We start from the raw sequence: 17,835 nt of genomic DNA on the forward strand, positions 1-17,835 counted from the left end.
CAGCGAGAGGAAGACGCGAGAAAGTTGCTCGACGTGGCTCTCGAGACGATTAAACTTCAGACGGCGGCGATGTCCTCCTCCGAATCCGCGACAGGCAGATCCGCGCTTGCCCTCCCCGTTCCCGTCTACATTCTTCGTTCGTAGAGCATCGTTCGTCTCTGTAACACGACGTGATTGATTGGAGTGATTGAGTGAGGGTGTATCAGAATTACGGGGGATGAAACGCTGACACATACAACCCTTGTCTGAAGACCAAAGGGGGAAAGTGTAGCAAAGTAATAACGAAAATGAGAAACGCAAATGAATCAACGTAATTTCAAAATAAAATTAAGATATTACAAATCAAAAACATCTGCCGTAATGAAATATAAGTTTGTATTCTGTTGACAAAAAAAAAAAATAATTGACATTTGTGGCAGCAAAGTTTGACGGTGGCGACACATTTTTTCCAGGACTAACAGAATTTTTTGTGTCCCGTGTATCCCCTTCTCTTTTGCATATTAAATTTCATCCCCGCAACGCGACACTCTTTTCCAAGAGTGCTCGTCTCTCCATTTCTTTGTCTCCTTCATGAATCTCCCCCCCCCCCTTCTTCCGCATATCAAATTTGATCCCCGGATGACACGGCATCTCTTCCGAGAGAGCGCGCCCCTTTATTTCGGCCCGCGAGCAATTCTGCAGAATTCGTTATCCGCGAATTCCGCGTGTGCCGTCCGAGAGTGAATACAGAAAGTGGGGCGTATATATGCGCTTATTAGAAATTCCAGTCGCTCGTGTATTTGCTTTCCCCCCTCGAACAGCGACATGGAATTCGTATATGAACGGACGAAAGGAATCGAGACGGGGCGGAAGGAAGGAAGGAAGGAAATCTTTCTCCGTGCTCGAGAACGAAGGATATCCTGCGACGCGCGGAGCGGAATACCGATTTCGAGATCACAATAGTCACAACTTTGTAATTAACAAAAAATAGATTAGAATGTCTTGAAATATTCTCTTCGATCGCGTGGCTTGAAATAGAAGCTTCGCTCTATTCTCGTTCAATTACTCTCGTTAAAACCGTTCCCTTCAAACGGACGTCTCATTAAGGATACCGAGCGACAGCTCGCGATCCGACGACGACGGGCTGGATGTCGGGGAGGAACGTCTGCGAATTTTCGTTACACACACACAGGCACACGTGTACGAGCACACGGACGATCGTTGACCGAGAAACGAAAGGTCAGGGCGTCACTGGCTCGGCTTGACTGGCTGGCTGGCTGGCTGGCTGACTGGCTGACTGGCTGGCTGGCTGGCTGGCTGGCTGGATGGCTGGCTGGCTGACTGGCTGGCTGCACTGCGGGGCTGAGTTTCGCGGCGCGGACATTTAGAAAATTACCCTCGCGCGCGCGGGGGTGAAAGATGAGACCGGCCGGCTGCTCGATGCGAAATATGCATAGGCATAACCCCGTACTGGCTGTCTCGAGGAAAAAAAATTACCGGATGTCCTACTCGCCGGAGATTCCTCGGCTGATTTGAAATTGATTTTTCTTACGAGATTTTTCCACGGCGATATTTCACAGCCCAACAATTGAAATTGCGAAGTGTTTCGATAATTAGCCTTGAATATTATATTTTTTACTAATATATTATTGTAATATTGTTTTTTTAGCCACAGTTTAATTTAAAGTTCATAGATATGTACGCGGAAAAAATGACAGAGATAGGATGTGAATAACAATATTCCTCGATATTTTTGTTAAAAAAAAAAAAAAAAAAAAAAAACTGTCTCTAAAGTGGCTATAGTAACACAAGGATTCGAGAATTCTGGAACACCTGGATATACGCTTCGTTCAAGAATTAATCGAGATCGCGGTGATTTCGATTGTTACTTGAAATACTCGTGTCGTCAAACATTCACGCGAAAAAAGACGAGAGACAAACAACAAGAGAGAGAGAGAGAGAAGGAGAGTATTTTAGAAAATAATCAACCGCACGTCGTCATCATCTCCCTTCTCGCGAGACATCGAACCGCCGGTTTTGCATATTCCACCGCTGCAGACCGGAAACACGCCAGCGGGTCAGTCGGACCCGGCCGCCGCCGCCGCCGCAGTCTCGTCTCTATGACAGGGTAGAAGCGAGCGTGTATCGCCCGGTATCATCGCCGGCGTTATGGATGGCCCATGGACACGCTAACCCAGTGACATCTCTAGGTCAACCCAACCATCCGTTCACGATCCGCCACCGAAGTGGTCGCGTTTTCAGACCTGCTTAAGACCGGAGAGACGACTCTTCAAGTCTCGGAGCGCTCCGTTTGGACGCCAATCTCGAAGAGAAATCACTCGAATTCGTGGCAGATCGCATCAGACTGAGGGAAATTCATTGTTGAAGAGAACGCGAGAAAATAACTCGATGAATGATAAAAAATAAATATTAAAAAAAAAAAAACGAATTCTGCCCCTCTCGATATTTCACGATTCTGATATCTAATATTTCGAACGAGGTTATTGGAATCTGATGGAGGCGCGGCGACAAGCCGGAGAATGCGAAGCGCGGGAGGAAAGAATGGAAAGCGGTAACAACGCGGAAAGTGCGCAGGGGGAGGGAGGGGGGGGAGGTGAGGAGGTGGAACGAATACGATATACATCGATAATACACGTTATCGGAAACGATAGAGACGCATTCGGCGACGGCGGCGGCAATCCTTGACCCGGTTACCCGCGTAAGTGAGCCAAATATTGACCTAATCTACTCGCCGCCGCGCGCTTCTCGCCCGAACACGCCTGCTGCGTTTTTGCAGCGGTCGGAGTCGTTAAAACCTAAAAGGTCTCCCGCCTCGTTAACTCACCCTCGCCGTCCCCTATCTTCCGCGCGAGTCGAAGTATTCCGAATACATTAACATACATTAATAAGCGGAACGGGCGACGCGCCAAGTCGCCGTGGAAAATTATCGCGATCCGCTGATAGGCTGATGTATGTGTGTTTTATGGAAACGTCGCGCTCTCCCTCCGACAACCCCCGATTTCTTCCGTTCCTCGCGCCCCGCGCCCTCCGTGGGCGATTGTCGAGGGACGCCGTATAATTTCTTTCGCGAAGGAGAAGATAGGCATCGGCGCGCCGGCTTGATATTTCGCGGGTTCCCCGACTCCGGCGATCGGAAATTCGCCCGTTCGCGGCATGCGCGATAAAAGCGGCGAGACGCGCGGTCGGGGGTGTACCAGGCACCGAACCAGACACCGAGCCCTATTTTCTCTCGCTCTCGGTCTCGTTTCGACGTTTCCACCCCGCGGCGCCCCAAGAGACTGCCGCTTTCTTTCGTCGGTCGATCTCGAAACGAAGCGGATCAACTCCCCGAATGAAAACCTCGTGGATTTCGTTTTTACGCGATTGGACGCTACGTAAAGCCGTACTTAGTTGAAAAAGAAAAGAAACTGATTACGCAAAACCGAAATATAATAAAGAATTATTAATAACAATATTAATAGCGAAAATTGATCTTCCAAGAAGGAATTCGGGTTTCCATCGAATTTCTATTCGCTCCATCATCCGCATTCCGGCTCGCGTACGTCTTGATTATTGTTACGAGTGTGTTTATCATTCTTTTCTTTTTCTCTCTTGCGCGGTAATGATGGTACCGCATTTTCGATGCTGAGCGCACGGCGACGACACGGCCATGCGTCGCATCGCGTCGCGTTGCAGCCGCGTCGCAGCCGCAATGCAGCGCGCCCGGCAAAGAAAAATCGTTCGCCGGCCGCCGAAACTTCGTGCCTTCCTTCCTTCCTTCCTTCCTTCCTATCTTCCTTTTGCTTTCGTTCGTTCTCGCACCGGTTGCTTCTCCGCAACACAATGACGATATCGACTGCGCCGCCATGGACAGTTCGATAAATTTGGCGAGGGAAGCTTTTAGTAGATTAAAAGAACGACTTTACAAAACATTGTTGTGATTGCAGTATCATTATATAAAAGGACAATTGACACTGCCAATAATTAATATTATTATTATCAAAAGATCGCGACGAAAAGATCTTTTTGTGTCGTAATTTGTAATTAATATAATAGAAAGCTCATTCGACTACATTATAATCGGCGAAACAAATTATACAGCCGGCAAATCTCTCCTGTAAATTGTTATTTAAAAAATTCCGTGTTCCGCCGATTTATCGGACGAAGAAATCACATTTACAGCGATGTAAGGGCTTGCATAGGTATATTCTTGAAACGCGGCCGCACTTAAGTGCTGATTTCATCAACGCTGGAACGTGACTTCGCAACCGCGAGGACTCTTCCACGCGTTTATCCACGAAACATTTCGAAGTAACTCGTGTTTGCACACGTTTAACGTGCAATGCAATATTCTTAATGTTCCATATTAAAGCGAGTATCGATTTCTCACGAAAAAAATATGTATTCTTTTTTTTTAGTTTTGTACGATATTATTGGAGATTGGTGGAACAGCTTTGACCTATTTAATGCACATATATTCGCAAAGTTTTTATAACTGCGTGCAATGACATTACGGATTTGCAAATGTGGATAATTTGATTCTGCGACTCAAGCGCGAGTAATTACAAATTGCAATTTACAAGATAATAAATATCCGACAAACAACGCAGTTCCATTCGTAATTCGCCGGCGATATTAAAATTATTAACACTCTAAATATTCTTTTAAATGCGAGCGAAGTAAATAAAAAATAATTTGCTACGTTCTATTAAATTTTCGAGTTAATTTCAATCATCGCAGCTTATAGAAAAAGGAAGGGGAAGAGATAATTGCTTCACATTCTGTCTTCCCTTTTTTAGAAGCGGCGACATTGGTAGGCCAGCCGGGAATCCAGACTTTCTATTAACAAAAACGAGTGATTGACGGCGATCTCGCGCGTCGCGTCGCGTCGCGTCGCGTCAGCCGCTGCTGAAAAATAGTAGTCGAATGCTGAATCGAGGAAATGCATAATTGTGGAATCGAGCGTAACCGTGGCTATGTATCAGCGCGTCCCTATTTTTAATTCCGATCCTGATTGGGCGTGCGAACGAAAAGCAAAGGCCACTCGGCCGTGTGTTTGCGCGCGTCCGACGTTTGCTCATCGCGTTCACACTCCGTCGCTCCATGACCCCTCGGTCGCTTTTTAGCTTTTCGCTCGTCGCAGTTAAGCTCAATCTTTGCGCTTTGCCGAGCTTTCGGCACTAACCGGTCGTCCCGATTTATGTTTCCGCTCGTGGATCTCTCGTCGAAGGGCTACACGATTGGATCTCATCGGATTAAACGGGGTCAAACGACACCAATTGATTGAAAATTAGCTGAAAAATATCGCGATCGATAAATCTCGATGGAGAGAAGTATAATATAATTCCGAACGCGTCCGATTGTACGAGCTAATATAAAAATTCGACGTTCCTCCGCTTCTTGTATTTAGCTCGCGACGCGACGCGGCTGATAATGTTCGAGGTTTTTCTACTGAATCGTCGCCCGACGCGCTGTGCGATTGGAGATGACATCGAATATCCGACGCCGATACCGAAATGAGTGAAAATAAGGCTCCCCAACGAATGCGAGGCGAAGCGAACGTAATTGTAATCCGTGAAAATCTCGACGGAGGCAAATTATCCCGGTTATCCCCGGGCTGGTTATAACTTTAGATAAAAATAGAGAATAGCTCGGGTGTAGCGACTGTGTGTTAGTAAATAATAGCAGGACACGATCGAAGTAACGTATTAAAGTATTTACGGAGGCCTGCGGCAAAAGAGAGGAAGAGAGAGAGAGAGAGAGATAGAGAGAAAAAGCGATACGCCAACGGTGTTTCGCCCCGCGCGTGCTGCTTCGCGCTGCTTCGCGCTGCTTCCCGCACGCTCCCCTGCTCGCGCGAGAACGTTTGGAAGACGTGACATTCGTCGTCGTGTTCTCGTCGCACAAAGCGCGCCGCGCAAATTGACAGGAAATTACACCCGGCTCCCTCAATGGAGCGAGAAGCACGGTTCTTTGACGCGTAAAGTGTTTTCTTGCCGTTTTGACATTGGCGAAACGTCGCCACGTGTGACGCCACGGCGGTGAAGCAAGGACCGAGAGTCTAATAGTTAATGTTCATTCGAAAGAAACACTTCGTCGAGGGTCATTTTCTTACTTACTTTGATTCGCTGAATCAAGCTGACGCCCCCGTCTGAGAAACAGACTGTCGAGAGTCGCGTATGTTTGAAAATACTATGAAAAATGTACTCTCGCGTTCTTAATTTTCTTTGCTTTACTCGCACTTTCGAAAATTACTCTCAACATTAAGCTTTAATGCGACTGTGTGTGTGCGAAATTTGTGACTGTGCAGGTAACAGTAGCAATTCTTTATACGGCGTTACAATAATAATGAGTGTAATATTCTAAGGTAAAGTAAATATAATGTTTTATGTTGTGTGCTGCAGAAACTGCAGCATTAATTATGATATTATCATGAAGTAGATGTAGAAATTTAAAAAATATTGCGCCTTACTTCCGAATATCTTTGGCGAATCCCAACTTTTTTCGCTTAACAATAAAACGCGAGCCACGTCGCTGACGATAGCTTTATCGCCTCCGCTCTGGCGTTCATTGTTTATTGCGCTGTGTTGTCCCTACTTATCATTTTGTTGCAGAAACTAATCGGATTACGGGCGAACGATCGTGACCTAAAATCGATCGTGTCGTTTCGCGGTACGCTGCTGCATAGCGGTTAATTATTCCACAACGTGGAACGGGGGGGGGGGGGAGATGAAGGCGGGGGTAGGTAACGGTGCGGGTTTTAATCGACGCGTTATCCAATGTGCTGCGCACGTAAAAAGTTCTGCGAAAGTATAAATTGAGAATCTTCTCAGCGCGCCTATTTATGCGCATCTATATTTAATAAGGAAAGAAAAAATAAACTACCGTACTGAAAGCTCATGATTTGAAAGAGCGAAATCAAGTGTTATTCAGCACGTTATGCGCGTGAAAAGTTCGCGGATCTGCGATTCCAAGATTTCCTGATGCATAATATACAAGCTCGGCGAGGAGAAGAAGATAAACAGCGAACGCGGACGAAAGCGCAAAATATGAAAGGGCACAGTTGCGGAAAATTCCTGCAGTCCAACACACGCGTCGACCTTACGACGTTATTCCTTTCTCTCTAAAAATATATTTATCTCGATATTTTTTTCTCGCAAAAGCTCACTTTAGATTTGAGGTCTATGTATAATTTGCGACGAAGCGTCATCACCTCCCGCGTGCGTAATCTCATATATTTTACACGCGTTTTACGTATCCCGATTGTTTGCTTTCGGTTTGTTCTCGATTTCGCGTATAATTCCGTCACGAATTTCGGATCTAAAGCGAGGTCGGTCAATTGCAATTCGCGGAGCGAAGATTTGCGAAAAATTAGCGCGGATATTCGACGCGGAATTTCTAACGTGACACGATCGGGGAGGAAGATCGCAACGAAGGAAGAGAAAAAAAGATGGGAAAATTGAAAATAGACCCGGCTCGCGCTGTCGGTCACCCGGTCTGCTTTCTGATTTTTGATTTCGATCATTGCGGGCGCACGAACAATCGGCCGCGCGAATGCTCCGTGTCAGCCGTCAGCCGTCAGGCCACCCCCTGCTGCCTGTCATCTACGCAGCCCCACGCAGATCCACGCAGCTCCCGGCGGCTCCACGCTCCACACACACCGCCGTCACAGCCGCCACGGCCTTCTGCGTCTCTCGCGTATTCGCAGAGGCCGCGGCGAGAAAATAACGAACATAATGAGAGAGAGAGAGAGAGAGAGAGAGAGAGAGAGAGAGAGAGAGAGAGGGAGAGAGAGAGAGAGAGAGAGAGAACGAAGGGAATAAGCGTGGAAGAAGCAAAGCGAGAGAGAGGAGGCGAGGTGAAGCGAGATTGGAACGCGTGGAAGCGAGAGACGTACACTTTTACGCGAGCCCGCGGATAAAACGAAAGAGAGAGAGAAAGAGAGAGAAAGAGAGAGCGAGATAGAGCGAAACGGAGAGAGAGAAAGAGAGAGGGAAATCGATCTTCGGGACACGGAGAGGAGAGAGATGAAAGACACTTACGGCTTCCCGCGGCGGAGCGGGGCAGCGTCCGTTCGTCGTCGTCGTCCTTTGGCGAAACGTCGTCGTGAGCGCGTCGAGACGAGAGAGAGCGCGAGATACCCTCGTGAGAGAAGGAGTGCGTGTGTGCGTGGTGTCGTAAAAGTCTTTCCCCGCAAAACTCTTCTCCCGGCTGCGAGATCGCGAGACGCTCGAGAGACCCCACAGTCCGAAAACACCAGCACGATGCGGGAAGAAGCACCCCCTCGCGAAGCGCGAACTACCCTTCTTCTTCTCCTTTAGGCCGGCTGTCCGCAGCGGCGAAGGTTGCTGCGGAGGCTGCGAGCTGCTCTCGCAGACGCGAAGAGAGAGAAAGAGAAACGGGTTCTCCTCGTCAGGATGCGTTTCTCTCCTGTTTCCCGACGGCGGGCGTCACATCGACGATCGGCCAGCACCCGGGGCGGGCGATGACGGTGGTGCAACGTCGCGACGACGGCGGCGAAAGCTGCTGGCAACGGCGGGACCAAAACGGCGAAGCGCAGGAGGAGAGAGAAGTAGGCCGGTTAACCGTTCAGGCCGCACTGAAGAGAGTCGAGCGAGTCGCGGGTTAGTGAGGGTGAACCGGCGGCGGGCGGCCGCCTGGCATCCCTCCTCTCGCATCCCCCGACACGCACCCCGCGCTTCGCCACCAGCCGGAGCACCTTCGACGCCCGCCACCCCCCGTCGACCGCTCGCCGCTCGCTCGCTTGCTCTCTCGCTCTTCCCGTGTCGTCTCGCTCTCCCCTAACCCGTCGACACGGGACGGAGAGCCTTGGAATTGAAAAAGACAATTTGTAATGAAATAATGTTATAAATTATTGTGTCGCAAGTTTACGATGTTGTACTCTAACGAAATAATTAAGGCTCTCTTCTGATTTTTTAAATCGTACAAATAAACCACCGATTTTATCCGGTGCTTTCGCTGCCATTCCTTAATTCTTGACTTTCATTTTTAATTAGGTTTTTCACGTGAGAATATTAGCTAGAATAAAAAATTAGTAGCTTCCGATTTGTTTGATATCAAATTGCAGATGGTTTAAAAGAAATTTTTGCGCGCGTCCCTTTAATTCTCTCGCTGATAATTCAATAGCTTATCAGAGGTGCGCTTTTTCACAAAGAGAAAGCACGCCGTTAATTTATTTAATCGAAAAAATCGCTTAAAAATTCAGTCAATAAACTGCGAGCTGGTTTGCGCGCTATAATCAATTGATTAAATCTAGGTAAATGAAGAAATTGTTTTCAACTGATTGCGTTACAAATTACAGCAACAAGCTACTTTGTGTAATCTAATCTACGAACGATCGTTTCGATAAGACACGAGATTCATTGTGACTGCGCCGAACAAAAGCTCTTTGAAACAAAATAATTGTTGTTAAATTGCACTCAATTACGCCTCTTAATAATACACGACGAACGAGTTGTCGCAGAGCTGTCGCCAGTGTTTTACGTGTTTTTTTTTCCTCTCACCTGTTTGCCGACTTTCGCCGTCGATCGGTTAATAATCAAATCGTTTGCGCGTTATCGCGATCGATAAGGAAAAGAGCTTAACGTTCAAGTAGATCCCATCGCTGCGCAGCCTATATAAAACGACTATGCTCGCACGATTTTCTTAATTACAGTCCACGGCACAATTATTACCGCAGTCGCACGAATGGTAACGCGAACCGACGATTCGTAATCGGCATTCGAGTCCTCGCATGCGTGTTTACAAACACAATATTGAGTGTAAATATCAAACGACTCGTCCATACGCTCGATGCATATAAATTCGCAAATCTCGTCGTGTGATTTAGTTTGTGCTACTATAGAGTTTGTATTACAACGCTACTGCGTTAATTCGCGAAACTTCTCTCTCTCTCTTTCTCTCTCTCGTGCGATCGATCGCTCGCGATAATAACTCGCGATCGCCCAGTGATAGCGAAAGCCGTTAACTTTAAGGAAGATATCTCGGCCTCCTTCGTCTCTCGTTAAATCGGCTGTGACTTCCACTTTGCGCGGAAAAATGAGGTTCGTGGTGTTCGGGCTTATTCTGCTCTGCTGCTACGTCTCGGCAATAGAGACGAACGATTATTGTAAGTGGATATCTGTATTTCTCTTTCTCTCCTGTTCTAGTAGGTATTTCTCTAGAAATATATATCGCTCTCACATTTATCCCATGTCTATCTTTGCGCTGCTTATTTCCGAACAGCTTACTTTCTAAGCGGTCTATTTTTGGACATTTTCTACGCTTTTCAGCTATCTATTTTTAATCATATCTTTTTGAGAAGTACTTTTGATAAAGAACTTTCTCTCTCTCTTTCTTTCTTCACCTCTCTTTTTCTTTAAGAGATATGTTCTTGAGTCTATTTATGAATGATCTATTTTTGCGCAGTCTACGCTTTAATAATATCAACTTCCGTGATTTTGTAGATTCTTCCACATTTCGCGTATTTTTTTTTCACCTCTAAAAAATATTTTTATTGGAAACGATTATATTTCATTGGAAATACATCGTTCAATGCTTTTCCGTTCGATTCTTTTAGTATCGATTATATATCACGCAAATATTTTCTTTCAGTTATAGACAATCACCCACAGAAACGTACGAAGTTTGAGAATATGCTTGAGAGTATGAAGATTATTATGAGGACTGGAAATGATACTCTCGGAATTCCCGTCCTCGATCCTTTCACTGCGGATGAGATTCCAATTCAAATTGACGAAGAAATGATAAAGTACATGTTATTTTGATTCTTTAATCAACTAACTTTAGTCAATGACGTCTTAAATAAACTCACACGCCAACAGAAATATCTTTGTAATTCTAAATTTTTTACTAAGAATTTTATTGGCATTAAAATTATTGAAATATTATCTGAAAAATTATGTATGTGCGTGTGATCTGCTGTTTATTTCTCAGCTTTGTAGAGCATTTATATTATTTTAATATACATCGCGTGTAAGTTATACGCATGGCAGTCAACGTATCAAATAAGATTTTCAGATGCGATAAAATCTATTTAAATAGCGACTTTGATTAACAATTTCTTTTTGGCAAATCTTCAGGCTAGACGCGCTTTTGGAGAACGTGAATGTACAGGGTTTATCCGAGTACGATGTAAACAGTGGTGATTTTAAAATAGTTGGTCTGAAAATTGAAATGAACCTTACTTGGCCGCTAGTAGTCGCGAGTACCAAATATGCTCTGGAAGGTAAAACCAGTGACTTCGAGATTTTCGGCAAAGGTGACGTAAAGTGAGTATTTGTTTCTTTCAATCAAAAGGATACCAAAATCATTATCGTTCAGTTTTCCATTTCGTGAAAATACGAAAAAGCACTACGTATCAATTTTCACATTTCATTTATCTATCAATAAAAATATAAAGATCAGAATGTAGCCCAAAATTATATCAATTATTTGTCGTAGTATTTTATTATATTTAATTACATTAACAAAGAAAATATTATTTATTATTACCGTAACTATAACAATTATTTCTGGGTTTTTTCTCGCTTCAGAGAGATGAAGGAGAAATGGAGAACATTTGCTTTCCATTTCGCTTCATTTATATTTAAATACAATGCTCTTGAAATATGTACATGAAAAAAAAGAGAGCTGAAATGACTGACAATGAATCAGCCGTTTTTCATTCAGTGCCTTCCTGACTTTATCGGGCAACGCCAACTACAACAAAGCGCGTTATTAAATCATAACTGTACTTATCTGCTTTATATAAAACACACCGATCTCGTCCAATTCTCTCATTATAATTGTATATACAGGCTCGGCCTTAGCCTGGATTTGCGATAATTTATCATTTCATTATCAAGGTTCATTGCAAATTATATAATAAATTTGTACTTAAATTGATCTCGTCTGTACACAAGCACTCGAAAAATAAGATTAAAGGAAAGCACTGATAAAACTGCTTCAAGATTTAAGATAAGCATTTTATTGTCAAGCGCTAACTTTTTTTAATAATTAAATTTTAAAATTATAATAAAATAAGTTTAATTATTAGATCAATAGTTAAATATAAATCTCGATAAACATCATATATAATAATCACTGAACAGAGTCAAATCTGTGGATCGAAACGTAAAACGAAAAGTAAAGAAAACAGCTCGAAGTATTTGGCCTCGTTTTAATATTAGATTTTATACAATAAAATTTTCCATCAGTTTCTTAAAGTATTTAATAATTAATGATTAAACTTATTTTATTCTAATTTTAACATTTAATTATTAAAAATAGTTTTTATATAAATTTGATAATAAATTTTGATAATGAAATGATAAATTATCTCAAATAAGGCTAAGGCAATTTAAAATAAAAATTCTGATCATAAAGAATTAAAATTTATGATATAACATATTCGATTTTTTCAGTTTATCCGCGAGGGGCTTCAATTTCGTGACAGTAATGTACTTTATGATAAATGGCAAATATCTCAAAGTAAAGTCCATGGAAACGGAACTTTCCCTGAAAGAGCTAGATGTAAGTAATCGAATTACTTGTTCAAGTAACTTTTTTTAATTAATCGTGTATTTTTATTTATTTTTACTTTTTAAAATCTAACTAATATTTTTCTATTATTTACAGTTTAAGGCAACTGGCCTTTTCGACGATGAGGAATTATCCGAATTAATAAGCGCCGTAATTTCCGACATGGTGCCTCAGCTGATCGACGATTATCAGGACACGGTTACGGAAAAGCTTAATGGCGTCGTCATGAATGTACTCAATGAGTTCCTCTCCGATAAAACTCTCGGGGATTTATTGAAATTGTTAGGTTAGGTTAACAGTATCAGCCGTTTTGTTATATAAAGAAACGAAAGAAATTAGTTTATACCTATTTCGTAAGTAATTTTTTAAAATTATAAATAAAAAGAATTTTAAAGTAGCTAATATAATTATTAATATAATCAAAAATGTGTAAAAATACTTAATTTTTATAAAAAATGTTTGTTTTTTTATTACAGCTACTTTTGCAATGATAAATTATTAAAAATTTTATACACGTCAAATCAATATATCTTTGTATAACAAAATTAATTTTGTATATATTATACATAAATTTTTATATCTCTTAAAATAAATAAATAATTGCATACATTTTCATCAACCTATAATATTTATTCACCTTTATACGCGTCGAGTGTCTTCTAGAATATTCTCTTTATTCAGTGAGAGACTCAAACCTCACACTTTGCACAAATTTAAATCCAATTTAGAAGTTTACGTTTTTATTTATACGCATCAAGTATTTAATACTATTAAATCAATCAAATCTATTAAATATGAAGAAATAAATAATTTCTGGTTCGGATATAAAAAAATGATACAAAGTATTCTTTTTCTTTATGCGTGTGGATAATTATTACGCAATTTGTGACAATTTTAAAATTCCTACATCATCAAAAATAATACTTTACATTATTTTATGTCACTGATTACGTCACACTGTGCAATAAGCCATTGTTATGCTCTGACGGGACTTCACAATTCTTTTCTTTCCGAATGAAAAGAGCGATAAGAACCATATCTGGCACGAGCAGAGAAGGCCTAATAAATTCTAAACTATTTAAATGACGGTGCTACGTTCTGATAGAACTTTACGAGTCTGCTTCACGCAGTCCTGAATAAAGACAAAAAAATAGTACCTGATAAACAAGTGTGCTGATAGCTATTTTAAACTATTTAATGTCCATTGATTGTGAGAAAGAGCCTCATTGTACCAATCTATGTTTGAGAATAACGATCTGTATCGAGAGACAATCCGTCATTCTAAGAATTGAAGACGCCTTCAATTCTTAGAATGACGGATTTTATGATGTTAGACTTCTTCTCCAATTGTTATGGATATTTCTCTAGTAATCCAAATAACACTTGTAATCTAATCTGCAGCTTACGATAAGACAACGAACTCGCTACAAAGTTAAAAAAAAATTGGAAAAATTAAATATAATGAACACTTGATTACGCTTTCGAAACACACGATATTATTAGCAATTGTTCTAGAAATCGAAAGTAGCTCTAATTAATTTTATAAGACAATGATAAAAGATCCTTCGAGATCTGATTTTTATTGCCGATGACTAAAAATCGAATCGTTGTACTTGAGATGTACATGATAAGAAATCTTAATGTCTCTAGGTGAGTTCGATATCGATAGCTTATATATAGCCCATTTTTTTTCTCCACGTTAATTTACGAAACCACTTTGAATGACCATAATCAACTATTTGTGATAATTTGCCATTGATCAATAATAAAAATGGCCAATTTGTTAGGAAGATATGTCGATCTGTTCTTTACAAATAGTATTTTTAAATTATTATATAGTATTTTTTAGCAATTTTTCTCTAAATATATTACCCTCATATTAATTTCGTATCTATCTTCATGCTATTTGTTTTTTAAAATTTATTTTCAAGATATCTGTTAATAAATATTCTATTTTTCAACTATTCTCGATCAAACGCTCAATATTTTCGATAGTGAGCTTTAGAAGATATATTTCTGAATAATCTATTTATGAATGGATCAAAAATGTATTGTTCAATCTGTTTATACGTATGATTGTTTTAGCATTGATTAAGATAACAATATTTATTTGCAGATGTATGTGAAAGATAATTAGATCATAAATTTTCGAAAAAATGAAGACCTTATTGAAGTCTGAAAATGGATCGCTCGGCGTTTGATTTATTTGTTGCGGAGCACCGATTAAGATTACCAAGAAAATATTAGATATATATAATGTGTCTTTTAAATATTAAATTCAATAATATATGCTCTAGAATCTATTTTGTATTTTTATATTTTATTTTATTATACTTTTAATTATGTTTTTATATTTTAAGCCCTTTTACTGTCCCAAAAGAATGAAGCTACGACGTTTCGTATTATAAATTATAAATGGTCTTACAGTCTGTCTTTCTGTCCCGTTCATTTTCCTTATTTTTTAGTCAATAAGATGTATACCTCCTGCTTAGTTCTTAATAACAATGTAAGTGTTTTCTTCTCGATATTTTTATTGAAAATATCACAGCGATCTTATAGACCGTGTCGTATTAGTTGAGAAAGAAAACCGTGTCAAAAATTAATGAAGACTTACAATTCTCTTATTTTTTTATATATGTGTTCTCGCACACTTAGGGGTCAAAATAAATCACGTTTTGGGGAAATAAACGTAATACCATGCTATTTGCATTGCGCTGCATAACGCATTGTTTGTACCGCGCTTGTTTTTCTTCTACTTATTTTTAATGTTATTTTTCATTAAAAATTTCATGCGCCAAGTCTCTTCGACAATAACGAAATTATCTGATTAACTGAATGCCGTGATTTCCAACTAGATCCCTGAACTATTCGACAGTGCATAGATAAAATAAAACTTTTTATTACATCAATGATTAATAATTTTTTATTTACTCAAACTTTAAGCAAAATAATAAAAATTCTGAATTATTAATGTGAAATATTTTATCATATCTACTTCGCTATATTTTGATTAATTATGACCATGATTCTAATTGATTAAGCAATAACAATTGTGTCTTTTATATAAATATATTATTTTGTTTCTCTTTTATGAAATTAATCTGGAAAAAATGTGTACAAATATTTATTCTTTGTATATTGCCACGTTAAAAAATTGTCAAAAAATTAATCATTTCCAATTTTTATATAATAAAAATAATAGAGTATTTTTTTCTTTTACCGTGTGCAAATTATTAATTGTGCAGTTTATAGGTTTAAAAATTTCTACATTACCAACATTTATTACAAATTGCACTAACAATTTTTAAATTTCTATATTCTCAACAATAGTTAAGATTATCTTACAACGTTTGCAAAATTTCCTATATTATCAACCACTCTGCTACATTTTCTTCCAACAATTTTTAAATTTTATGTTACAGCACTTATTTCTTTTTGTTATAAAATAATAAAATTTATTATCTTATTGTTTAAAAATATATTAAGCAGAAAGAAAGATAAATCTGTTTTGTCGGCAAGGAATAACCGGACATTAGTCAGCGCCAACTTCTTATTCGTTACGAACATAATGAAAAATTTTATGTTATCATTATTATATATATGGTACATTTGTAAATAACAAATAAATCATTATACATACCAATTAGGGAATTGTTATCTGCTCCAAATTCTGCTCCACTTCTGCTGTATGGACTCTGTCTTGGATTATTCCATCAGCTTCATTGGACAATTGATGAATACCTATTTTACACCTATTTACATGCCAGTCAACCCGAGCATGATTTTACGCGGACTCACAAATTTGCATACACGAAATGTAAACATGAGATTAAGTGCATTTTGTGCTGCGACACACAGACGCCAGTCACGCACATAATTTAACGTAGAATATTACATAGATGAATAAAAAAGTTTGGCGAACAAGATATATATTTTCGGTAATCATGCATGCATGTGAATAAATTCACTCACCGATGTTGTACCCTAGCTAAGTACGCTGCTGCCTCCGGCTGCACCTGAAAAAATTAATATACATATAAATTATTATATGTAATAACACATTTCACTTACATTATTTATTACGTATTATATTTCTTTCCATTTTGATTATATAATAATTATACTCAATAAATTGAGTACTCACCAGCTAGGGTATTGTAGTCTGCTCCATCCGCTGCAGATTCTGCCGTGATATTTCCATTGCATTAGCTCTAACAAAGAATGGATGAAAGCTTCCTGGAAATCCACTCGCCTTTGTTTACACTCGCGCACTTCACTTTCAAAACAACGTCAAAAATCCTACCGTAGAGTACAAAACATAAACGCGAGATGTACAAAACTCACTTCGTACCGCGTCGCGTCCACGCACATATTTGTAGCACAGAATACCACACATACAGCGATCGACAATACGAGTACTCATTGTTACGAGTACTCAGAGCAAGATTATTTCGGCGATTGAACAGAAATCAACGGATACAGACACGTACGCGATAATGTTTTACCCGATATAATTCCGACAAACTGACTTTTCAATATGTACATCTAATGAACATGGCAGTTTCATAGTTTCAAGCGGTATACCACATAGTGGTCATTTTCGCGTGCCCGGTGCATGAAAATTTGTACTTACTGTACTACAGCAATTTGAATTCGCTTTCCCGCACAAAGCGGTTGATGAAACACCGGTAGTCACGATCACGTACGCAGTAAGTAATACTTTCTGACAATCGCCCGTTACTTTAATCGACACTCCCGACAAAAACTCGCACTTATCACATACTTTGAAGAAGTAAATTACAGTTAATTGTGGTTAATTGTAAAGCATTCACGTTCGCGTTCAGAGTTGACGAACTGTGATAGCAGAGAGAAGACTGAGAGTGGACATGCCCGCATTTTACGTATTTCTGTGGGCTAGCGCCTCTATGTGCACAAAACGTGCACATTGAACTACGTAGCCAATGTCCACGAATCCCGTAGGTAATGTCCACGATCTTTTGGGTCTCTTCCGTGTTACATCCACGACTTTTTGGTTCCGATATGTGCTATATCTACAAAGTGTCGGTAATGCATACTTGTAAAACATGATTATGTATATCAGAGCTCGGCGTTAGTTGCACATTTCAGCTCGATTCTTGAGATGACGCCTCCCGCTCTTCCATTACCGCGCGGCCGCTGGCGGCCGAGCCGCTAATAGCCTTGACTCAGGAGCGTCTGTGTAACAAATAGGCTGATGATGAGCGGGCACCTTTCAGAAAATAAAATTTTCTTCGTTATAGAAATAATATTTATTTTTACTAATTATAATTAAAT

The 17,835-nt window shown here is 40.2% G+C and overlaps 2 protein-coding genes across 5 annotated transcripts in view; one reads left to right on the forward strand and one right to left on the reverse strand.

Annotated features, from left to right (window-relative positions):
- LOC105676776 (acetylcholinesterase-like) overlaps nucleotides 1–17,463 on the reverse strand; it is a 36,107-nt gene extending 18,644 nt beyond the window's left edge. The window contains exons 1-3 of one of the 4 annotated variants that reach the window (XM_012374938.2): nucleotides 16,667–17,463; nucleotides 16,495–16,538; nucleotides 2–158 (exon numbers count right to left, since the gene is read on the reverse strand). The gene's annotated coding sequence lies outside the window, so the exon portion shown is untranslated. Of the gene's footprint in view, nucleotide 1; nucleotides 159–8,021; nucleotides 8,590–16,162; nucleotides 16,402–16,494; nucleotides 16,539–16,666 lie in introns of those variants that run through there. The other 3 variants (XM_067360203.1, XM_067360202.1, XM_067360204.1) reach the window with 3 other exon arrangements.
- LOC105676780 (uncharacterized) lies at nucleotides 9,508–13,137 on the forward strand. The gene is made up of 5 exons (XM_012374944.2): nucleotides 9,508–10,108; nucleotides 10,594–10,750; nucleotides 11,082–11,270; nucleotides 12,405–12,513; nucleotides 12,619–13,137. The coding sequence occupies exons 1-5, from the start codon at nucleotides 10,039–10,041 to the stop codon at nucleotides 12,811–12,813; spliced, it is 720 nt and encodes a 239-aa protein (XP_012230367.1). The 5' UTR covers nucleotides 9,508–10,038; the 3' UTR covers nucleotides 12,814–13,137.
- Nucleotides 17,464–17,835: the final 372 nt, after the last annotated feature.

The sequence above is a fragment of the Linepithema humile genome, chromosome 8 (genome assembly GCF_040581485.1).
Source record: "Linepithema humile isolate Giens D197 chromosome 8, Lhum_UNIL_v1.0, whole genome shotgun sequence".
Classification (NCBI taxonomy): Eukaryota; Metazoa; Arthropoda; class Insecta; order Hymenoptera; family Formicidae; genus Linepithema; species Linepithema humile.